This window comes from Aptenodytes patagonicus, chromosome 1, assembly GCF_965638725.1.
Source record: "Aptenodytes patagonicus chromosome 1, bAptPat1.pri.cur, whole genome shotgun sequence".
Taxonomy (NCBI): Eukaryota; Metazoa; Chordata; class Aves; order Sphenisciformes; family Spheniscidae; genus Aptenodytes; species Aptenodytes patagonicus.
Window position 1 is genome coordinate 80,380,580 of NC_134949.1, and position 25,381 is coordinate 80,405,960.

The 25,381-nt window shown below is 40.6% G+C and overlaps 1 protein-coding gene across 3 annotated transcripts in view; it reads right to left on the reverse strand.

Moving 5' to 3' along the window:
• WNT7B (Wnt family member 7B) overlaps positions 1-25,381 on the reverse strand; it is a 117,064-nt gene that overhangs the window by 25,169 nt on the left and 66,514 nt on the right. For all 3 annotated transcript variants that reach the window (XM_076344341.1, XM_076344331.1, XM_076344321.1), the window contains exon 2: positions 17,498-17,724. In XM_076344341.1, the coding sequence (XP_076200456.1) occupies positions 17,498-17,594 (97 nt within the window). In that variant the 5' untranslated portion in view covers positions 17,595-17,724. The remainder of the gene's footprint in view (positions 1-17,497; positions 17,725-25,381) is intronic.

Genomic DNA, 25,381 nt, shown 5'->3' on the forward strand with positions numbered 1-25,381 from the left:
ATTACTAGTAAGACGTGCAGCTTTAAGCAGGATCGTAATATCTGGCTGCTTCTATGTGTCAGCATAGACTTTTTGCTCGTACTCGTTTCTGATAGTTCCATGTTAGCCAACACAATTGTTTGAGATATATATAGGTATTAATTTAGAAATCCCCTTTCGGAAACACATACAAAGCAAGACCGGTAGCAAGCAAGCCTAGCCCAAGACATTTTGCAGGTATGAGGTACTGTTTTCAGATTAGATGCCAATGTTTACAGTATACAAAATTAATTACATGTACAGGGCAAGAGCTAGACACCTAGAGCTATATCTGCAAAGGGACGTTGGCTCTAAAGCCTACCTTTTTAATGTTCTGCCATTTAGTATTTTCCATGTGGCCAGGATAGGAATCCAGCCTTACCAAGCGCTGAGAGAGTTAGACACCAAAAAAGCAAAACTTCCAGAAGCTATCAAGCTGCATGGGGAAGCCCCAAAACTGTGAGTAGAAAATGCAAAGAAAGAGAGAGTGTCTAAACTTACCCCATGAGGGAGTGAAGCCAGATTTCCCTGCACAGTGAGCCTTTCCAACTATGCTGGCAGCAGTCATCTAAGTGTAATTGCTGAGGGTATATGGTGGTTTTAGAAAAGGAGATCCCACCCTTAAAATATTCCACTATCAGTCCTTTATTCTGTTTTATATTCTGACAGGGGAAATAAGATTTCATTACATTAAAAGCCAGAAGATTACTTTGTTGGTTTCACTGATTAGGATAAAGATATTCTACTGAACACAATATAACTTCTTCTAGTGTATTTTTCTAGGTTTTTTCAGAGTATCATCTAACTTGATTCTATCAAGTACAGAATTAGGATGATTTTATATAAAATAAAGTACTAATACTACCTAGTCATGACATTTGTAAAATAAGGTTTATGAAGAGCAGCCGTATCTTTTCTTAAACTGAATCACCTACACTAGGCATCTTACTTGGCCTAGACAGGATCTAATAAATAAATATTTATTTAAAGTATTTGTCGGATTTCCAATCTAAATCCAGAGAAATATCCTAAAATGGCATAACCATCCGTCACATTGTAGCTTTCACCGCAACAGCAATACAAGAGGAGTATTATGTCAAATAACTATGAAATAATGACATCTAGAAATACCTTGATCTACACACCCTTTTGCGATAATAGCAATCAATATGGAGGAAGTATTGCCCAACCTCAGAAAAGGTGACAGCCAGACTGGGGGCTCTGAAAAGCATTTCAGACTACTGGTCATGGAGAAACAGCTCCTGTGTGCCTGGCATAGCGCTTTTCAGGCACAGAAATTGTTATGCTTTCATCTTGTCCAGTGACTCTGCAATTCAAGGTGGCCTCAAGATATTCTTCAAAACTGCATAGACATAGACAAAAGACTATTTCCTACGCTTGACAAAAAAGGAAGAATAATTTGTATCAAATAGTGTACCAGAATGTTGCCTTTTTCTGTAAAATTCTGCACAGGGACGTAGCAGAGAGGTTCTCGTTGGATTTGCTGGGAATTACTGCTGGATTGTCTTCTGGAGATAATTCTGCATATTGTTCATTAAGGTTGTCCTACAAATCTGTTGCTCACATAAAATCCTGGCGTGGTTTCTGATGCCTGGCAGGACACCTTAGAAGGCCAACTCAATATGTCAAATTTCACAAGCAAATCTATCATGTGAGCACTATCGCTGGTGACTCACCACTCATCCTTTAGGTGTGTGGGCTTTAATGTGTTTCGCTGGTGCATTCTTGGCAAGGTAAGTTTTGACAAGTGAGACGTGGTGAGTCTTGATGTGGCTGCTTAGGGTGTTACCACTCCCTTGATATCTCCCATGGTAGCAGAAGGACCATGCCTCATTGGCTTTAGCTTACAGTCCAGCCCAAACCAGCCCTTCCTGCAGCGGAGAGGCTGGGTTTGCAGATTGTCAGTATGAGCCTGCGTTCTGCTCTGCTAATTCCGCTGCAGAGATCACATCTTGCAGGCATAGGGCAAACAGCTGGGCAGTAACCCCGTAAGTCACCAGTGTCCCCTGTCAGAGCTCAGATTTTGTGGAAAGCAAATGAGAAAGTTCTGGTGAAAAGGCTGGGTTGAAAGTTGCTTTCGAATTTGCTTAAATATTTTCCAAATGCTCTTACACTGTTTGTGTGGCTGCATTCACATTTCTGTTACATTTGACTTGCCTGACAATCTTTCTGGGAAGAGAGCTAGTTCAAGTAATGATGTCTACGCTTCTTGGTGTTTAAAGGGTCTTTGCCTGGTAGTCAAGTTTGTAACCCCAGTGAACAAGACACAGCACAGATCACACATATGAAAGAGATTTAAAAGAGTAAAGAGCTCAGAGGGTTTTGGATAAATACACAAAGTTTAGATTCTGGTCCAAACCTCTCTGGTTTGCAAAATAAGTCTGGAAGCATCACAAGAGCAAAGTATTTTTTTTCAGCTCTGGAGTTTCTGGTCCTGACAGGAGTTGGGAAGTGACAAGATTCACATAAACAACGAAGAATTATATGAATCTTCTCAGGACTCATGAAAGATACTGAATCAGTGTTTAATCTGAACCTGTCCAGCTAACCCTACCAGTCAGCTTATCTTATCTAGTAAAGTAGTCGTTGTTATTTATTATTTGTGTTGTGCTAAGCTTGTGTTTTGCCAGGTACTGAGCAAGCTCACCCTAAGATGCTGATCCACACCTGCAAGAGCTTGACAAATGGGCGGATGCCGGCCCTGTGAGTTAGCTGCCTTTTCAGCTGAAAAAACTAATTGTTTTGAGGACAAAAAGATCAAATTTCTCGCCCACAAAGAGCTTCCATTGTTTTTAAGTACCCTAGAACTGAAGGATGAGTTTTAAACAAAGAACAGAAGCAAAATCTGTAGGTTTTTAAGATACTCCAGCTTCAGACCAGGCTTTGTGACCAGGAAAGGAGGGACAAGTCCCTTTCTGCGGTAGAAATACAAGAGTATTTAAATAGATAGATTGGTATTAACACCAGTCTTTGAGATGCTGCTTACATAAAAGTACTTTTAAAAAATACTAGCAAGTGTCTCTACTGCAAATCCACCATTACAATGAGATACGGGTCTCATTAAATAAACTTTTCAGCCTCCCGCTTTGTAGCAGCCCGTTTCCAGATCTGAACTTTGAAGCTGACCCCTGTCTTTGTGATGGGCCAAACCAAAAGCCAGATCTGAACACCACTGAACTCTGGGAAAGTTCAAATCTATCGTTTGTGGTTCAGGTTGAGCTCTAATTAAAACAGACCAGTTAGAAAGGCAAATGTCTTAAAACCAAAACAAAACAAATGTTTCACGTGAAAAGTCTTGGATTAGGCTATATGGTAGCAAGTAGTGTTTTTGTCTATCACATGATGTCATGTTCCTCTGGCTAACGCAAACTGACAGCATGCACATGCTGCTATATGAGATATTCCATGTGGACACTTTGAATTTAACTTTGAGCAGGACACAGTATTCACAGAAATACTTCATGCTGTGCAAAAACTCATCAGCAATCTTACTGCCACTCAGATTTGAGGGTAGTCTGCTGCCTTTCAAACTTTCCGTGCCCATCCCTAGTAGCACAGTAGTCCAGGGTCTTTTAAAAATCAGTGTCTTGCCTCCTTTGAGTGAAGCTTATGCCTCATTATGTCAGCAGTATGTGGAATATTGCCACTAATCCCTGAAAACAAACAAGAAAGTGGCGCTGCAGAAACTTCGGTTGTGTAAGAGGGCAGGGAAATCCCAGCTAACTCTCCTGCTAAGAGCTTCTGTTTATCCTGTAGTTAATACTACAGTGTCTGTAATAAAGCAACATGGTTGATCAATGGACAAGGGAAAAGCAAACAAAAGGGAAGGGAACTTAGTTTCAGCATTACTGAACTGCTGAAGTAAAAGGAAATGGGAGACAGCAAGGAGAAAAAGAAAGGGAAGGAGGGAAAAATTGTTCAAGCCCCATCGCTGGTGTCAGGATGTCACTGTGCACCAGCAGCTAGAAAAAGAGGGCCTTGGACAGGAAGATTTACTCGAAGAATCACAGCACACATACAGCGAGCATATAGTAAGTAACGAGCAGTTACTCCCCCTGTGGGCTTTATTCTCTCTCTTTTATGTTCCATGTAAGTACTAAACATGTAAGCGTTTTCTCCTTGCGAAATTTGAGTTTAGGCTCTTTGTAGACAACTACCTAAAGTTTCCAAACTTCCTTCTTATGCAAACTCAGCTAATAATCTTACCAGGCCTATTCTATTGAGATTTTTCAGTATGGTCTTTTTTCGGGCCTGGACTCGCTTTCTAGACGACCAAATCCCTCTGCGACATGTCTGTCCTTTGCTTCCTGTTTGGATAAGAAGACTTTAACAGCAGCCATATTTGTTTGAGGATCCCAGAGTACTTCACAAATGTTTAAGTGGAAGTTAGTCCACATTAATTAAGCCTTTCAATTCCCCACTGAAATTAGTCATCTTTAGTCTCCAGACAGCGAGGTATGAAGTGACTTGCCCAAGGTCACAAGAAAAGTATATGGCACAGCTGGGAACAGAGTCCAAGTCCATTATCTCCTGGTCCATGCTTTAGCCATAAAATGATAGTTCTCACATTGAACTAGGAGCCACAGGGCATGTGAAAAATGATAGGAAGGGAATTGTATTGAGCTTCCTGAGGTGACGCCTTCCTCTCAGCTTGGACAAAGAGAATGAAAAATGATTTTGTCCATTCAGAATGAGTTGTTCTTGGGTTAAAGAATATGCAAACGTTTTCACTTTTTGCTCAGAGGAAATTTTCAGTTCAGACATTTCTTTACTGGTCAAGTCGTAACTAAAAGAACAACCTTTCTAATTAATCATTCTCTAGCAATTAAATTCTATTGACGGCATCCTTTAAAACACACCAAAACAATAGAAAGCAGTAAAAGACACATCTATGCAAAGGAATGAAAGACTCACACTATTTTATCCTGCATCAATTTTGTAATGTTCATGAAAGGGGCTTGCCAGGAACCTACATATTAATTTAGAATTTTCTTTAAAGCAAGGAGTAGAATGGGAAAAGAGACCTACTCGTGTCCTATACATGATAATGTATTGATTTACAGCAAATCTAGTTGAAAGAATCACGTGGTCTTGTGACATTTTGAGAAATATGGCAGAAAATATACGCTTATCAACTTGTGCTAATCTTTCTCTGAGTATGGAGTACCACAAGCGCTTAGGAATGAGAAGCAGTTAGAGAATAAAAACCACTTCACTGTTTAGGAAAGTTCACCACCTTTTCTATGCAGTTAATAAAATATCCCATGTGTTTTCGCCTGGGATACTGGCATTGGCAGTTTTCCAAAATACTGACTTATACATTAAGACTATCCTTCAGAAATGCCCTGACCTCAACCTTCTTCCAGCTACTTAACATTAACAGCCGGAACCAGCCCAACTTAATGAAACAGCAACGCACAGATGCTCTGTCCTGACCACTTCTGATTTTGGAGCCTGCTCTTTGCCATTCACCATTACCAATTTTTCCTGCTCCCGGCCCATCTCTTTTTCTTTCCTTCTCCCTTTACATGCATTCATATATCTGCTACACTCTTTCCCACTTCCTCATGTCCCTAGCCAGGGAGTTGAAAGGCTTCCATCGCAGAGATTGAAAACATACTCCATATTAAATGTAACAGAATAGTATGACCGGCAGGTCCATGTTTCAAACACATTCAATTTATATCACAGCTGAGAATAAACAGCAGGGGAAGCAACTTGATGGGTTGCTGGAGGCTGTGGCTACCCTTTCTTGTGGAACATGTCTCTGTCACTTGCTAAATAGGTGCACCATCTGGTGGTAATTTTGGACTCCCACTTGTTCTTAAATTTCCAAATAGCAGTGGTGGAGTTATGCCTGTGGTTGCAGCATTTTTTTTTTTTTGCCAGTATCTGTCTGAAAGTCATCAGCTAAGACAACTTTTGCAGGTACTACTGGTGAATGAGTACCAAGAATAGCTAGGACTTTAAATGAAGGTCATGTTTCCATGTCTGCTATGTAGGGCAATCAGGTATATTAGAGGACCACATGCTCCCCTGAGAAACACACAAGGAGAGGAAGAAAAAATTCACAGACAAACCAAAATTAGAAATTAACTGGCTTGATACATATTAGGGAGTTTAAGCTCCCAGGATAGTCAGCTGGGACCTCCAGACAGTCATGCAGTCAAATTAAGATCCAAGTCGCCCTCCTGAAGTGCTTCTCTCTCTTCTTTGACCATGCAAGGAATACAGGCTGACTAGGTTCCTATCTTAGACATCTCATCCAAATGCCTGGAGCTATGTGGTATGAAACTGGGCCAAATGAAAGAAGTGAGGAAGAGGCTCCCCATTTTTCTGCCTCTATTGTCTGAAGTCCTTTAGTTCAGCAACAGAGACAGAAACCACTGCTACCTCTTGTGCCATTCCCCTCAGAAACTGCAAGGTTGCATTGATCATGTCAGATGGGACATTGTGTGGAGACCTCTTCTGAACAGGATGGGTGGAGGCTGAATCAGACAGAAAACAATTTCCCATGTTGTCATGAAGAAATGAGTGAACAGGTATAAATAAATCATGATCCATGAGTAAACTTTGTTCATTTTAGCAATTTGAATAGAGCTCTCTAGTCTACAGCAATTCAGTCCATGTCTGTTGAGCTTCTATCTAGAGATAGAAGTGTCTTCTCCCAGTGCACCAGTGAGCTTTCTGGGGAGCAGTCTACTTAAAGATTCCTCAGGCATCCAAGCCCACTTTTTACACTGACACTGGTTAAATCTTAGGAATCATCTTTCTTTCACAGACTCAGAAATCAGAACCTCTGCAGTGGAGGTTCCATCATAGATTGCAACAGATTACACTTGTGGCTAAAAGTTGTCTCCTAGATCCACTTCAATCCTGAGGCCAAATCTGATCAAAACTGGAGAGATGTGACACTTTTTACTAGCTGAAGGACCTATCATCAGCTCAATCATGCATGCTGGCTTTCACGATGACTTCTGTATTCTGCAAACCAGTTGGGCATGCATTTAAAATGAAACACTTTCAAATCCTCTTTTACTTTAGTAGGACTTAAAATGGAAGGTTTAAATTTAAGCATATATTGGGTAAACAGAGCACAACTAAAGTTGTTGCCAGTTTGAATCCTGACAGAACAGCTACCTTAGCACTACTATGCCAGATTCATTTTTTCAAGCCTCCAAATAATAAATGATATAGTCCTCTTGCTTGCTTGCTTTCATTTTAATTTGGCTCTTGTATCAGTAACAATAATATTATACTTCACAGTTACGGACATACAATACGTCAGTAAGAAATAAACTACAGTCACGGGTAATTTAATCCAATGCTAAAAAGTCATGCACGATACTCAGGAAGGAAACTTTGTCAATTAGAAAATAAGATATTTGTCAGACATAATATTTTGGAATATGCCAGCCGCTTCATTAGAAAAAGAAATTGCTTGTGACTAGAGGCAAGTCAGCAAACTGCATGGATTGGCGATCTAAGCCCGAATGCCAAAACATTTGTTTGCAAACCAAAATGTACAGATGAACAAATACTGTGTTTTCTGTAATGTTTGTAAATGCCTCTCTGTGCATTTCGAGCTTTTCAATTTAGAAACAGATGGTTTACCAAACAGAATGTATCCCAAAGAACAGAGGAGGAAAGGGAGGGATGCTGCTACACATGTAACTCTGAAGTCTAATGTTATGTTTAGCCTGTCCTGCTTGATGTAGAGGTTGAACAAGATGACCAAACCTATCATCTGTAATTCTAGGGAAGAGATTTTGACAACATAGTTAACCGCAGGAGTAAAGCTCAAGGAATCTCCAAAGTCATTAGAACCCCAAGTTGTTACAGGATTGCATACCAGCAGGTTAGCTGCTGTCCCGCGCTACCTGTCATCTTACATAAAAAACTTTCCTTGCAGTGGCAAGATTTGGCAGCACCTGCCTGTTTGCAAAGTTGCTCTGTAGTTAAAAAATCAAATGTTGTATAGTTGATTTCCATTTAAATAATTAAGTTTTAGCTGAGTCCCTGCTATGAAATTCAGCTCCACTTTGAACTTTTGCTCATACCCAAAAGCCAGGAGCCTTTTTAGTGTCTCTAAAATCCTGGCTCTAATGAAAGCAGTGGCAAGATTTCTACTGACTGCAATAGGACCAGAATTTGGCCCCTGTCATTTTGGATTAAGCCCACCACCACTTTATTTAACTTTAAATGTTATTTGCTTTCCTGTTTTAAGCGTGCATTACGTTGTAAGTCCTTGACCAATAGGACTGGGACACTGGAAGTAACGAATTGAGTTAGCATGCTATGGATCATTTGTAGCCAGCAATTTTATTACAAAGTGACATGAAAAAAAGTGACCTTAAAGGAACGTTAACGTTCCAAGTGAGACACTTGGAAGTAAGGAAATGCCGAACTTAATGTTGCTATGCGAAGTTAGCCCTGTTGTGTCCAAATTTTGGTACAGTATTCAATTAAATAATAACCTAGAATTTGCATACTAACTTTTCCACAGGACCTCTGACTCACTCATCCCAAGGCAGACCAGTAAAGTAACATGGAAAATTTTATCCTGAGCAGCTAAAGGCAAAATTAAAAGCAACAGAAGATGAGGATTTGTTGTTGTTGTTGTTCTGGCCAATACTCAGTGGGAGATGATCAGAGTTACAGGTCATTACAGACTCAGCTTGTAAGGTCACATTATACATAACAGTACCCTTTTCCACTACAGCTAATTACATATTTATTAGGTTGATCACAGAGTGCCAAAAACCATAAGTACCCACCCCTCTCCAAAAACGTTTCTTTTCCACATTGACACTTAAATGGAGCTATTCCATTTAATAAAAAACAGGTCCATTTAGTTTTGAACCATTTTGGTTTTTAATACCAAAGTATTAAACTGCATCCCCATGTCAGTCCGTTGGTTTTTTGAGAGCGTAATGGCCTTTTTTTAACCTGAGATTTAAGGTCACAGGAAGGCAGTGTGTCATGCTACGTGATGTCTTATCAAGCTGTGTGGTGTGTTGTGGAACCACATAGCTTAGAATACATACAGAAGCATGCGAGAGCAGAGCTCATGAGATACAGAGGCTTGAGTCTCCCCAGTTACAGTTCCCTGCATCAATTTACATCAATGCACTTAATTCATTTAAAATTAAGTGCACTAGCAAACCAAAATGGAGTTGTTCAGCGTCAGGCATATCAGTGTATTTTAGTTTGAAAATGTCTACAGAAAAACATCCATTCCAAGAAAATCTTCATTTTTATATGTAAAAATGGAATGGAACAGAAGTTTCAAAAGTTAGCACTTCCCTCAGGATAGAAATTCCAGATTTCATTCAGGTCAACATCTACCATTTCTCATCCAGCTGCAAGACACGCAGAGTTCAAGAAGTAATTGTATTAACATATTAGTGCTATGTTTAGAATAAGGATGTCTGCCTTTTAAAGCAAGCCTGCTGCCAAAGCGGTAAATATTTAAATGGCAACGATAACATTTTAATTTAAGAGAACTTACACTTTTCTTCAAACTCATGACCCTTGAGGGATAAGAAAACACAATTGAGCTACACTTGAACTAGACAGTAGTACCTTACAAAAAGACTAGGGAGTAGAGAATATGAATTGGGAAATATAAAAATTTGTCTATTCATGGTTGGAAATTATTATATGCTACAGGTTATATATGCTAAACATTTCTTTTATAGGGAGACAGAGAAAAAGAGATAGGGATGAGAAAATTAATGTAGCAAAGCAACATTTTTTCTAGTAAAGTCAAACAAAATTTATTACTGTCAACCTATAATTTACAAATGGTACTGTCCATTCACGTTTATCTTTTCATCTATGATTTGCAGTGTGTTTTGAAAACATTAATTAAGCCTCACCAGATCATTACGAGGCTCTGGCATCTAAAGACATTTTTAAAGCACAGAGAAATTATCATGCGCAAATTTTCGAATTGATTCACTAGGCTGGGAATCCTCCATCCTCTTCAAATAGGATGTTTCTTTAATATGACAGTACTTCCTTAGAACAGAAAGATATTTTTAGTTTTCTAAAAACCTCCAAGTGACAGAAACCTACTAAAATGAAGAAGAGTCTGAACCTACCACTCTCACAGTAGGCTGTCTCCTCAGTTGGAATCATATAAATTCTTAGCACAGTAGTTGTTTCATAACTTTTTTACCAATCCTTCCCAACCTCAGCTGCTGCCAGCTGGGAGGTTTATTTTCTTATTCTGGTTTGGGGTACTGTCTTTCTTTGCTACTTGTGATAGTAAAAAGCTTATCCGCCCTTCTACAGCCAGAAAGTATGAACTGTTTGAAGCGATTCTTTAATTTCCTCCAAAGATGATAATGCAAACTAAAATAGTCCTCTCACTTACTTTACCTTGTAACAACTAGATTATCACAGCTTTTTTTCCACTGTTTAGCTTTCCATCAAAATGAATTGCACTGGAAAAACTGTCCTTGTAAAGCAGCTTGCATACTTTATAGTACTTACTTTACTGTCTGTAGGGTAACTAATAGAAGTGTGAGGGTCTTTAGGTGGAATGGCCCAGCTTTGTTCCGGCATGGAACCTTTGTAAGGCAACTTGTGGGATAGTCAGTGACATAACTGAAATCTTTCCGCAATAATATATATCTAATAAGCTAGAACAAATATACTGGATATCCTTAAGGTTAAGGATATTTTTGTTTCTCCTTCCAGCAACAACATGTCAGTTGTGAAAAGAAATGCACCGTTTGAGACATTTTAGGAGAAGGCTTTGCAATGAGCGTTTGCAGTTTGATAAATCTTTCCTGCAAAATGAGTACACTGAGGACATCCTCAGATTTGTTTTTTTTTTTTTTTTCTCTTTACCAGCTGCCTCTGCCTGCCTGCCTGTCAGTTACCCAGCTGGTATGGGTGATGGTTCACTATGCATGTCTTGTGGTTTTATTTTTAATTTATCCTAGTAATGAGAAAATTCTCTCTCTACATAACCAAGAATTATACATCTTGTTACACACTACTGTGCTTCTATTAAAAACTATAAGACACAACTCATTAAATTTGCCATGGTATTTATAGCATCTACTAGTTTTACTAAATCACACTTGCAAATGCAATGGCTCCGCATGGCATTTTGTGAAATGGACATCAGCAGTCACTCCAAAGTAAGTAGCCACGTGAGTAATAAAGGCCCGGTTTGTATTGGTCCTACGTGTTCTTCTGGAAGTCGCACACAGTCCTAGTACAGGTTTCAGCTGATTGAATGCATCCTGCGTACCTCTCTCCTGGCATCCCAGGCAGCCTGCTACACTAGGAGTTGAAAGCTGATGCCATCCCCCAAGAAGCCATCTCTCACACTGGAATGTTTTTTACCATATCCCAGCACCAACGCAGACATCCAGTTCAAATTACTGAAAACAAGTTTCTTTCTGATCAGTTGCTTGAATGCTCAAAGGACATTGTTGTCTGGGACCATGCTATATGACAACAATAAAAAACCAGAAATTTTTCCACATTGGGTCCAAAAGCCACTGTGCAATTGAGGTTCACAATAACTGACAAATGCCTAAACCAATCATAGCACCTACTGCTATGACAAAGATAATTACTGCCTTTCCGTTGGTGAAGTGTGTACCCTGCTCTGTATCATATTTAAAATAATCTAATTCCAACTCATTTTCCCCCTCCAAATTGTTTCCAGCTGTACGATTCCTTTCTTTCCCCCATATTGTTTTTATTGGATATGACGCAAGTCCGTAAAGATAGATTTTTCCCATAATAAATACGCAGATGTTAGAATAATAAACATACAGTCAACCTGATATATGAATATTACTAAGCATTAACAAATATATAACTACCAACATAAATCGATTTAAAAATTGGAAAATGAGAACATAAAGCAACAGAGAAAGAAATGGCAGGAGGAAAGAAAGGCAAAAAGTGAGATAGAAATGTACGTACTTTAGGCAAACTATCTGGATTCATTTATGGTTCCCTTTATTGATTTGCTGACAGCATTAAAGCACAAGTATGGTTGTAAAGCATTCCTAAGAATGCCGCCTGTCTTCACGTATTGGAAGTTTTCTTCTCATACTGAAAGTCAAGCTTTCCAAGTTGGCCAACTCATACCATACTAGACACTACTGTGCTAGATTAATGTATCTGTTTGGATGCAAATTTCCGTTTTTGGAGAATAATGAGCCTCTCTACTCCTCCCATTTTTGGTGGGAAGTTTTTATGAACGTTTGGCATCTCGGTTAAACCACCTTCGTAGCCCAGAATAAAAATGACTGGATTCATATGTAAGTCTGAATCCAAATTTAATTAAGCCTATATATGGCATGAACCAAGAATAATTTACTGACTGACACCCCCTCAGCATGTATGGTAAGATGCCAACCATTCTCCATGACGCCATCACTTACATATCTTTCATGCCCCATGTTCTTTCAAGCCTGCAGCTGAAACACTGGGATCCAATGTGGACTTAGTTACCTGTTTCCAGTACAAATATAGAAATAATCACTTCTTTTATGAGTGTCTTTCCTTCAGAAGATGTTCCCCTCCCTTTGTTAGTCTTCTGTTTGAAATTATTCTGTCTTCTTAGTGGTTTATGCATGCATGTGCACGAGTGCATGCTTGTATATAACCGTGACATTCAACTTTATTTTCTGATTGTGTTTCTCAAAATAACTTGTAAAGTCTTCTTCACCTGTGAGTTAATAAAATCCATGCACAGATTTTGTTAGTCTTTAAAACTGTAGTTTTCTCTCCCATCCCTCCCCCTTTCTGCCTGGAGAGTGGATCAAAAGTTGAGCAAATGCATGGTGACAGAAAGCTTCGTAAGATGTTGTTCTTCCCCTAAACCTCCCACGGCAAGCAGGGCTTTAACCTCACTTCAGATGCATCCTTTCAACATGCCAGAAAACAACAGATCAATACAAAAGGTCAGAGATTTTTTTTTTAAAACTTCGGAACTCCTTTGTTTTTTGCCTATTTGTTGATTCTTCCCTGTCAGGTGTCTGGTTCAATGATCTGCCAAATCATTGTATCAATGACACAGCCAAATGAATACTCCTAAATCATGATCATTTTCCACATCGTGAGTCTGACAAGGGAGCCGTCTACACATTACTTTTGATATCTTGACATATAATTTTTCAAAACACCTAATTTTTGCCCTGGGTTTAGCACTGGTAAGAGCAGTCTGTGTATAAGCACTTCAATTTGGAGAATTCCAGCAGAAATGGTCAATGCACAAATAATTAACCAGAATAATCCACTGTCAAAGAACAACAGTAGGTTTGACTTCTGTTATTGATTCTGACTCCATACTTCAGAGGCTGCACTGTTTTCTTTTTTGCGTGAGTTATTTGCTTCCAACCATTATTAATGATCTGTAACTTTTAGAGGTACCTACATGATTGATTGCTCCAACCATTATTTGGGGGAATAGAGACGCTCCCTAGTGCTGGAGCTCTTTTGCATCAATAACCTGATAGGACCAGAGGCTTTACTCTTCCAGGTCAGGGTCCTTGCCTTCAAAAAGTTAGAAGGACAATTATCTTTCAACAATGGTTATCAATAATAACAATTGATATATCATTAACCAATTAATTTTTTAATCCATTTGTTAAAGAGGTAAGCTTTAAAGAGGTAGTTTGTTAAAGAGGCTTACAGCAAGAGGAATGTGTGGAGAGTGCAAAAGATGACTTTATGTGAGAAGCTGGCATGAAAACGAGATGAGTGCAGGAAGGTGACAAATACATGTACAGGGACAGGATGAGTGAAGTGAGTGTAGTAGTGACTTTTCTCTGGGGATGGCATGATTATGGAAAAGTTCCCAGCTATAAATATACCAAAAAAAGCTATACACAATGCTTGGCTAATTCATCCCATGCCACATCCTTTGTTCATGCTACTAATTTGGATCTCTCCGTCACTTTTTATCTCTGGCTGCTATAAATCTTTCACACCAACACGAATGCCCCATGCCTAACATAATTTCTACAGTTGTTATTCTGTCCTCTGAACTATTTCAATCATTTTTAATACAGACTCCCATGTATTATATAGGTGGTACAGCCCTCATTCACTGAAGTACCTCTTTGAAAAAATAGCTCAGCACCGATCCAGCTTAGCTAACTTACTGGGGATTTCCCTGGCACAGTGTGATCCCCAGAAGTCACGATGGTGGACATTTGCTCCTGTGTCATGCCTTCTGGCTGCTGCTTGGTTGTGGTGGGAAGACGTGCATAGTTGGAGCACAATGGCACCCAAGGTGATGCTGGCAACAGATTCACAGCTGTTGGAGAAACCTCATGTTGGGTGAGTCTGCGGGTTTGCTTTGAATTTGGGGGGGGAGGAGTGTTGCATCAGGATATGAATTAGAATAACCCTAAATCTGCTCTTGTCAGTGCTCGTGGTAGAGCCTTGGCCCAGTGGTTAAAGAGTAGGTCCTCTCTTTCCTATACAGATAGAGAGCAATTTATATCCTGCTGTCATAGCTTACTCACCCTCTCCTCCCTATGACCTGAATAATTTGCCTTGATTGTTCATCTCCCTAAGTGATTCTGGGAAAAAGCTAGATGAGCTTTCCTTTGGGGTGAAGTACTTAAGTACTTAAGACTTTCTTAGTCTTAATCCTTTCTTCAGTCTGTTCAGGCAGAACCAAACATTTGGTTTAGTGTTTCTGTTATGTCAGACACAGATATGTTTTGTTACCCATGTGAATATTTATGCTTACAAGTATTTTGTACCTTTAAAGTATTTTTTTAAACTTCGTCCTTTTTTTACTTTTTTTCCCCTCACTAACACCATTTCCTAAACCCTGTCCTTTTCCTAGATACTGACCACATTGTCTCTGGGTGCTACTCTACTAATAAAACAAATAAAGACATGTGGATTATGGGATCCTTGGTAGACCTGCACGGAACTCATCTGGCTCAGCTGGCAGGGGTCATGTAAACCTTCTCCATCCGTTACAGTTTGTGTGGTTTCACACCCAACAAATGTCAAAGCAGAACTCAGCTGCAACTGCCAAGTTTCGTCTGTGTTTGGGTTAAGCCATAAAAGAACCCACCAAATTCCACATCAGTCATATCAGAGTTGCAAGAAACCACCCAGGTTCGGTGAAGAGGTCAAAAATCTGGTGAACATTTTGGCAAATATGGCCTGAACAGTGGCTCAAGAAAACACTGGGTTTTTTTCAAACTTTGTATAGTCTGACCAACCTGATAGCGGGTCCATCCTGATGCCGAACAATTTTTGTTCCCTATAGGTCTTATTTTGTATAGAAACATTCAGAATGTTTCATTCAGAAATCATGCACAGGCATGATTTGTAGTCCTCTTTAGGCATTTGGACTGCGCTCACTTGCAAGGTTTCTGAGGATGAAAGGAGTCTCTCAGTGGTGAAGATTAATACTTATGAGTACAAGGACGGAGCTGATGAGGTGTCATGAGATTCCTAGCTTGAAGAGAAAAGCAGAAGTGGTGAAAGCCTTTTCACCAGGAAGCTTAGTGATGACACCGACTGGTACAATCCTCCAGAGTGTGCCTCTTCAAGGGCATAAGTGATCTCAGAGAAGTTAAGAGGACACTTGTCTAAGGGTCAGAGCATGCCTGCAAGCTTTGGCAGATCAAGACAACATAGCATGAAGAAGTACAATGGTAGCATGCTTGGCAGCTGTATATTTCCTGGCAGCAACATCATTTTGGACATCAACTTAAGACAAACAGGCATAAGACCAACCAAGGAGGACCAGACCTGTGCTTCTAATAGTCAAGATAAGTGACTAGATGTTTTTCTGGTTCATTTATAGTTGAAGGTAAAAGTCAAACGTTAGGGTATTTCCTGTATATGGTGTCTTGAGGTTGTTTAATGCCTTCCACTTACACTCTTTTTAAGAAACAAAAGTTAGGCAAGAAGTACTATCCAAACAGAATTAGCAATATCTTAGGACAAATGTGGGAAGAGACACTAATGAGCAAATTCCTTACCACCAGCTTTTCAGCATCAAAACCAAATTCTACCAAACTTTTTTCTGAAGTTCAAAAAGTTCAGACTTTTCTTTTCCCATTAATTTGGTTTACTGGGTCTTTTTATTATTAGTTTTAGCCCTCTCCACTTCTGTGATTTGGTGTGGAGTAATGCTTACAGAGTAATATGACAGATTGTCTGCGGGTGTAAGTCAGTTCCCCTGATGCCAATGGATTTATTCAATTACAACTCTTTACAGCTGGGCCACTGTGCCCTTAAAAAGCCCAGACCTCAGCCAGACTCTCAGACTTGCATGTTTTTTGAAAAAATATTCAGTTCCATCATTGACTTAAGCATACCTCAGCTTTTGGTGTCCATTTCACAAAGGTGTTGGAAAAAAAACCCAAAGCCTTGATCTCCAGTAACAACCAAAGCACCATGTAAGTCGTTTCCTTTTTGCACAGATGGGATGAAATGTTATGCCTTTTTTTCACACAGTTTTGATGAGATCTTATGTCTGACCACATTCAGTTGTGTTGGAGGCACAAGACTCACACAAACCATTGAATTCAAGAAAGAGATGTCACCCAAAGAAGAATCAGACACAAGAAGAACAGGCTACAACCCCACTGAGAAGCTGAATGGCCCTTGTGAGAGCCAACACCACAAAATGTTGTCCCAACACTGAGCAGCAGACAGCATGGAGGATGGTAAGTGGGCAGCCCTTGGAGGAGAGAGGGAAGGTCAGGAATAGGCTAAGGATACTCATCTGGGTGTATGATGATCTCAGTGCTGGAAAAAATTTGCATAATCTCCCCTATGAAATAATTTCAGACATAGGGTAAATGGAAAGTGATCAGTTTAACTTCTGCCAGCTAACAGTTTGTCAGGCCAAGGTCCTGTATTATTTTCTTTGAATGGGTTTCCTGCCTCAAATCACTTGCAGTATTTTCTTTACAGTATGATAGCAACACTAAAATGGATATGTATCACTGCCATATATTGGAAGGCCAGTGTCGTATGCACTGTACTTCCAGCAGTTAATTGGAACTATCCCATTACTTAAGTTTTTGGGAAGTCTGCAAAGGTTTTTTTTGGAGCTAATTTTAGTTCCCTTTTGATTGGTCATAACACGCACCATGGTTATCATGGCAACTTCTAACGGGATGACAACTGGAAATATTTTTCCACGGGGTGTGATGACTTTGTCCTTGGATGCCTGAGCAGACATCTCGGTCATTGCTGGGTATGAAGTTGCACAGATATGAATGACTTCATCTAGAGATCACTAGGGATCTCCTGTCTCTTGCCAGTTACTTTTCAATGAGTGCAAACAAACAGACCACAGTTCTGGAAGCATCACTGTTCAACTCCAGTAGGCAAATACCAGAGGGATATAAACCTTTGCAGGACCGCGGTGAGAAAGCTAAAAGAAAAACAGCCCCAACGTATCGCTTCAGCACCGTATTAGAGACACCCTTACCTACTCGAAGCTCTTGTCCAAAGACTGTTTTCTCTCCCAGCGCAGAGCAGTTCCACCTCCCGTACCGAAACTGGTACTGGCACTCATTGATTCCCATTTGTGCCCCTTCCCCGATCACAATGATGGCATCAGGGCGGCTCTGGCAGATCGCTCGCTGCCGAGGGGCCAGGCCTGGGATTTTGTTGCAGATGATATTAGCTCCTAAAGCCACCACAGATGACAAAGCTCTGAAGAAAAAAAAAGCAGAAAGACACGTTATAACCAAATTGACGCCATTAATTGCTTTTGCCGTGTGCTGCCGTATGGCAGGCAAGGCGCTGGGCAAAAGAGGAAGTGTTGGAAGTTGGGTTCCTATAATTATGCAGACTTATCCCAACCTCTCTGGTCTGGTAAATGAGGTTGGAAATCTTGCAGTAATTCCTGATCTGATTTGTGCCAGAAACAACAAACAAATGGAATTTTGGCACTTTTGCTTCCAGTCCTACACGCAGCCATCAGCTGATGAGATGTGGAAAGCAAGACATACTTAAAAGCAAAAAATAGTGATAATTGATTGTCTGCGAATCTTTGGAGTTCATGTCTGCTTTGAATGGCCTACGTAGATTCGGGCTCAGCGTTTTAGTTACTGCAGCCAGTTCATCCATCCCTCATTTGAAACCATTGAGCACAATTTAGAGAATGACTTCACGCTACCAACCCTCCTGCCCGTTATTACACTCAGGGTAGTGAGTGATTAATGAAAGTTCACCAGCATAACTGTACATTTAGACCTGGCAAATATCATGGAGCACATACGAGTGATCCTTAATATGTGCCATCCAGACTAGAAACATTTGTAGTTCTCATTCTTCAAGTATATTTTCAGAATTCATTATAAAGTTTGCATATAACTTGCACCTGCCATATGTTTTCACTTTAGCGCATTTAATTTTCATTTTTCAGCTCACTTTTCAACATCTTTACAGGCTCATTTTTCAACAAACATCTTTACAGGCTACATTTTAAGTGGTCATATTTTGAAAAATAAGACAACATGGGTACATGTTCAATGATGCCTCAGGTTGCATCTACCAAATGCCAGCCAGGCCCATGCTGGGATGCTTCAACTGGCTCTGGACAAGTCAGCAGGAGCAAAGAGAGCAGTATAGCTGCGTTAGCAAAACAAACCTTGCTCAGCATGGTGTGATGGACCCTGAGATAGCTACGCAACCAAAGCCTGGAAAAGCCCCTGGATGCTGCCCAGCTGGCTGTCCCGCTCCTTGGCTGGCAGACTGGGGTGCCGAGAGCATTGCTGCTCCTCAGCACCTGCAAGGAAGTATCTCTAGAAACCCTCTCCCTTCTTTAGCTTGTCTCAGCCTGGTATTGGATCATACGAGTAATTTCATTTTCCCATCAAATGCCTCTGTAATCAGAGTACATGTAATTACTGTACATCAAATGCTGTTGTTGACTGCCTCTGTAATGTAGAGAAAGATGCTTGCCCAGATGATGCTGCAGCACCTTGGGTTTAAGTGGAGTTTCACAGTAACAGAAGTCACCATATATGAACAGGTTAGTAACAGGATACAGAATAACTTCTCCATTACCTTCCTCTCCATCTTGAACACTGACTTAAGCCTTTCTTCTTAGTGTTAAAAATTTCCCACTGGAAGTGCTCCTTTTGGAAAATGCTGACTAAACAAAATTGAAGAGTTTTATAGGAATTTATCAACTTCATCGCAAAGGTAACTGCAAAATTACATAAATGTTGCATTTCAACAAAACCGGAGTGTTTCATTTTGCCATTTCAATAAACTACAGTAAAGCCAGAGCAAAAAGGGTGAAATGGAGAACTCTTCCCTGGCCAAAATGAAATACCACTTTTACTGTGGAATGGAAATTCCATGATGATTCACTCTGCCTTTAATAGGTATTTGTGCATCTTTTCCAAAGTTAACAATCCATGAGAAATTCGCCAATTGTGTTTTTTTATTTATGGCTTGGGGGTGTGTGTGTTATAGATATAGAGACAAGGTATTGCAAACACAGAGCATGCATGCCATGCTACCTATGAAACAAAAATAAGAACAAAATGTAGTTGCAGCTCTGACCACTCACAGTGTTTGGAACCGGAGCGCTCAGACTTGTAGTTTTAATTCGTGTTCCTCTTGGGTGCTGAGCAACAAAGCTGGAGCATCAATTAGAACCAGCAAGTCCCCAAGATTCATGCAGGTTTTGAGCTGTTTTGTTTATGGCCCACCTCTACTTAAACAACCAAATAAAATACTTAAATTACGATGTCTTTAAATCAGGACTTTCCAAGAGATACGATAATCTTCAAAAAAACATTATGAGTTTGATGTAGAGATAATAAGATTCTCTGACCTTTACAATGGCACTTTATATATTAACTTATAGCTTCAAAAGTTAATGAAAATCACAGGGGAAAGTATCAATATTTAATTTTTTAAAATCAGACACTTCTCAATACTGAAAAGTAAAAGTGTTGTTTTCTTTCATAGCTCATGGAGCTTTTATCTCTCTGACTTCAGTGACTTTCCACATCAAGTAGGATGTACATTCTGAAAATGTTGCAGTAAAATGCAAAGAAAAGTATTTTTCCATTATAGCTGATGTGTCGTATTCAGAAACATACTCTTTGATGACTCTAAAATGCCTGTACCCTTTCCCAAATCATGTTAGGATCCAGGTCTGGCCCTTCCATGGTTTTAAAGTTGTGACAAGGGAAAGATATCTTATACAGAGTAAGTAACCTGAAGATGCTGGCAGGACAGGGGACTCTGCCATTACAGCTTAGTCCATGGTTCTTCTGCCCCAGGGAGGCTGAAGGGAACCCAGGTCGGCCACTCGCTCTCTGCTGGGATGCACAGGCAGCGGGTCAGCTGAGGAAAGGGTAAATTTCTACAGCCGTCCTTCAGAGCAGAGCAAGAGCCAGGGCTCCCTCGCAGCAACACTCCCCTGGCTCGGTGGGGTTCTCCGGGTGCCTCTCAGGCTGTGCTCCATCCTTACCCCATCCCCTCCACCTGGCTTTGCCCGGTTCTCTGGGACAGAGCAGGTGCCCAAGCATCCTGCAAGACCTCCCCATCCAGTAACCCATTTCCCTTGCAGCAGGAGCTGCTTCATACACTGACCCTTCTAGGAAAACCTAATCCTGAAGGAATCCGGGATTGGGTCCTAAGAAAGAGACATGCACAAGCGTTCAATATTTAAGTTGATGCTCGACACACGTGCACAAGACATGCAGTTCTGGTCCCCTGGCTGCCTGACGGTCATTGACTTACTGAGGCCACGCACCCAACTTACTGATAAAAATTATATATAAAAATTATTTGTATATGATATAAATATTTTAAAAAAATAAAAAAATAAAAATACTGATAAAAGCTATGAGGTAACTTTCTGACATCAGTTTTTTTAAAAGAGCTGAGCCCCCATAGTTTCCACTAACTATTGTCTCAATCTGAGCAACAAAAACTTATGACTTTTAAAACAAAGGAAAGCAAGAAGTTGGCTACAGTATTTACCCCACATATAATTTTCTGTTTAGTTCCTTCCTCCATACACATTGCCACTGTCTCATAATTAGGTTAAAGAGTGTATTCTCTGGTCTCTCATTTTTTTTGGAGCAGGTCTTGGTTGAAGTATTTTAATACAGTGGGTCAGTTTATTCATCCAGAAAATAAGCATGATCATATCTGCCTCAGAAAGTATTGTGAGGATATCATAATTATTATGTGTTTGTAAAGTGCTTTAAGACATTCCTCATTAAAAGAATTAAACTGCAATTATTGGGAGTGGATGGGGTCTTAGTTTATTATTACTTCCAGGGACTTCCCCCTCTCTGGCCTGAACTTACCAGCATATTCCCTCAGACTTGTTTAGCCTACTTTTAAATAGTTACTATAATTTCAGTGCCAAAAGAAATGCTGAATCATGAAACTGAGGTTTTGGAAAACTTTATTTATATTAAAGAAATGCACCCAACAGCATTTCAAGCTTCCTCTCCGCTATTTCTTGTGGCATCCCTCAGTTTGTGCGTCTGTCACACATTCAGGAGGGTTGCGCCATGCTGCTGCCCCTTGGCAGGTTGAAGGCTACATATTTTTTTTTTTTACTAGATGGAGAATGTTTCACTTCATAACTGTCAAAAGGCAGATCCTCATGCCACATTTTGGCATCTTCTCCCATCTAATCTTTCTCTGCGGTGCAAACTTCCTTATCACAAGGAAATCCTGAGTGCAGCGTTTTTTAAGATTTCTGGTGCAGTTTACAGTAATTGTAACCATCCCGCACCACGACAGCCCGCACACACTTCAGAGTTTTGTGTTGGGTCATCCACATGGGTTATCCAACTAAACAGCATTAGTGGAGTAAAGTCACATTTCCTAACCAATTAATGGTAGCAGCTGGCATATGGAGAGTCTTCACCTTTCTTTGTCACTTAGTCATTAATCCAAGGGAGACACCACCACTGAAACTGAGCAATAGTTATAAACAGTTACATCCAAATTAAAAAAACAGTGATCTGGGCTTGGATAGGACCTTGCAGTTCAAACTTCCAACAAACTAAACCCGAGGAGTGATGTTTTGGAAGGCCTGGTTTCTGCATCAGAATCCTGAAACATCAAGTTTTTCATTCTTTGAAAAAATAACCATGACTGCAGCCATAGCAAGCAAAACTTCATGGCATGGCAGACAAATTTCACATATAGGAACGTCGTCACTTGAACTGTAGTTTATAGAGGGTCTTAGAGTCTTTGCACAAGTGGAAAATATATAAATATAAAGTAAATCCTTATAATGGACAGTTGTACAACCACATGCACCACATGAGGAAAATTCTCATTTTTTACTGTTGTTAGAAGAATCTGAATTTTGACAAAATTATGAAATAGAACTGTCTACGTATAGATAAACAGCAGTAACTAACCAGTCTTCAGAGTTGTCCCCAAACTCCTGTACAGGCACAGATGTGTACTGAGATTTCTCCAAGGAGCTTAAAATTCAGTTCCGACAAATGTATAACAAAAGAAGATGTAAAATAGAGACATTAAACCAACAACACATTTCATACAGATGAAGCACTTAACCAAGTGATTGTAACTTTTTGATTTAAAAAAAAAAAAATTGCCCTAAAAATTCATCTCTAGTAATCCTTGCTCCCTGGGCAAATAACATTTTATTGCAGGCCAGGGACGGCTTCAGGAGCTACACCTTCTCGTCTGACACCCTCGCTCATTTGTATTCCTGGCTGCACAGCAGCACAGTGCACATTTCCCCCCGAGCCACCGAGCCGGCCTTACTGCAAGCCCTTTGAATAGGCGCCCATAGGGTCACTGTGATCTCACCCCTAACCCTGCTACTCGATATTCACCTGAAGCTGCTGTTGGGCAGGGGGTTCATTTTCAGCAAGGAATGAAGGGATTTATCTGCATGAATCCCATTAACAGCAGAGGAGCTGCACGGCTTAAACCTCAGCGCACTGTACCGAAAACTTACCCCACCGTCTCTGATAAAAATCCCCATAATGGATTCTTTGTTAGAAGGAACCACCGAGATACTTTGTGGTGACACTGCGACTCATCTGAAACACTACACCACTACTGAATGGCTTACTTAATGAAGAATTCCTAAGTAAATATTTTGAGCGTGCATCAGTTGCAGAAATTGGCAGGAGCGTCCCGGGCTCTGAATGCCATCTGCATATGTTTAGGCTTTCAATTTTGTTTTCCATCGCTGGCTTTGGGAAATCATTGTTCGGCGCATGTGTTATTGAAATGGAAATCAAATAGGGCTGCGTGGTACTGTCCTGCGGTGCACTCGTCTCTGCTGGAGCTCCAAGCTGAGCCTTCGGACCTGGGGGCCATAGACAGCAACATGTTCGCTCCCATTAAATGAAAGGCAGAGATTTCTCTGAGGAGGTCACCCAAAAAAAAGAGGCCGCTAGATTATATAGTGCGATTGCTGGCATGGGCAAGAATGAAAGTGGTGGGACAGGTAAGCTTGAGGGATGACTCACGCAAGGGCAGAGCGTGTCTCAGGCTAAACACGTGCTTTAGAGAGGCGTGGAAACAAGGACCCCATCCCTGTATGCAATAGTGATGGGGGAAACATCAGCAAAGCCTTGGATTCGCGCCCTCCCCCACCTGCCAGCTGGGAGGCACAGGATGGCTGCTATGAAGCGGGCAGCGAATGATTAGGCTTCAGAAGGAAGGAGGGGAGACATTGCCTAACAGAGAGACGTCCCCAGGTCACAGCACCGGCGTGGCAGTGGCCTGCGTGCTACCCCTAGGACCCACGCTCACAGGCTGCACTGCAGCAGCAAGCACCGGCTCTGACAAGGGGTGTCCTCAGGGCCCACATGTTTTCAGCTCCTTGGAGATGACACTTTTATGCAATCCCTGCTGATGCAGCATTTACCCCACTAGTTTTCTTGTGTATAGCAAAGAAAAGCTTACACCGAGTACCAGAAGCAGAAGTACAAGTGTGAACATTATGAGATAAAACGGAGATGGTAAAAGCCCCATTACTCAACAGCGCACCTTCCTCTACAAGAAAGGTTTGTACCTTCCACTGTGTCTTTAGTTGTTGTGCAAAACCATAGGATTACCAGTGGTCCTGAGCCTGAAATGGAGGGTAGCTGGGGAGTGGTACTTGCTTTGGCTTCCTAATGCAAGAAGCTCCAACTGAAGGCCCAGGAGCCTCATCTAAATAGCATTATGGCAGGGAAGGAGGGCTGGGAGTGGTTAGAGACAAAATTTGACTCTCCAGCTCACCAGCTGTCACAGATCCCATCAGTGCTTGGTACCGGCCTTTCGCTAATTCTTACTGGTCATGCCAGAGCAAGAGACAGCAAAAGCATCTAAGATTCAGGAGTATTTCTGACATGATGTCTCCTGAGAATTATCCTCAAAATGACAATCCAATCTGATTGTAAGTTGACCCATGGCTTATTTAGTGCATGGCTGGTCCACTGTAGTAATTTTTATTCATCAGTCAGTGAGGCAATACTTGATATGTAACAGGGTATCTTGAAGACCTGTTACAGCTCTAGTTTACCTGTATTCAATTTTTTTATGAAGGAAGACTCATGGAAAACAGAAGTGCCTCACATGCCTCATATGTCCTATTGTATAGATCACACCAGCAAATTGGACATTTACATTTACATTGGACCTTTACTGTCTTACAGCAGGCATTCTGAATTTGGATGGCAAACTACTATATAACAAGCTTTTCCTTTCTTGTCTCCAATCACATTATTCTAGGGGCATCTTGTTATATGGTGGAAAACATTCACATCTTGTATATATAAAAATCAGTAAAAGTAAAATAGGATGTTAAAATATCTGAAGTGTGGGAAACATTGATTCCAAAGCAATTTGGGTTTCAAGAAGCGTTTGGTTTGCTAAACCAGAGTAAACTGATAGGCCTGTGTTGGAAGCTGCAGGAAGGCAACAGCTCTCCTGGCATGCACGGGGCAATTCGCAAAAGGCTGGAATATTCCTGCTTTGGTCTTGCCAGTGATGAGGGTGGTGACGTACATGGTGCAATTGTACTTAACTGAGTAAGTTTAATGAAAAATGGTGTTGATATAAAATTATTTGATTCCTTTTAAAAACCCAGGACCTTATCAGATTTAGAAATCAAACTGAAACACTTCCGTTTCATATATTTTTTTTCTTATGGCTATATAAACACAGTTAACAGGACCTACCATTTCAGTTCTGCAAACATCCACACACGTGTGTTAGGCCCTGCAAAGTACCAAGCAGCTTCCACCATCAGTAACAAAAATGTCCATTCCTGAATGCCAAAATGCCTGCTGAGCACTTGCAGTTGGTATTGATGTCTAGCACTATTATTTGCCTTCCACCCCATTTC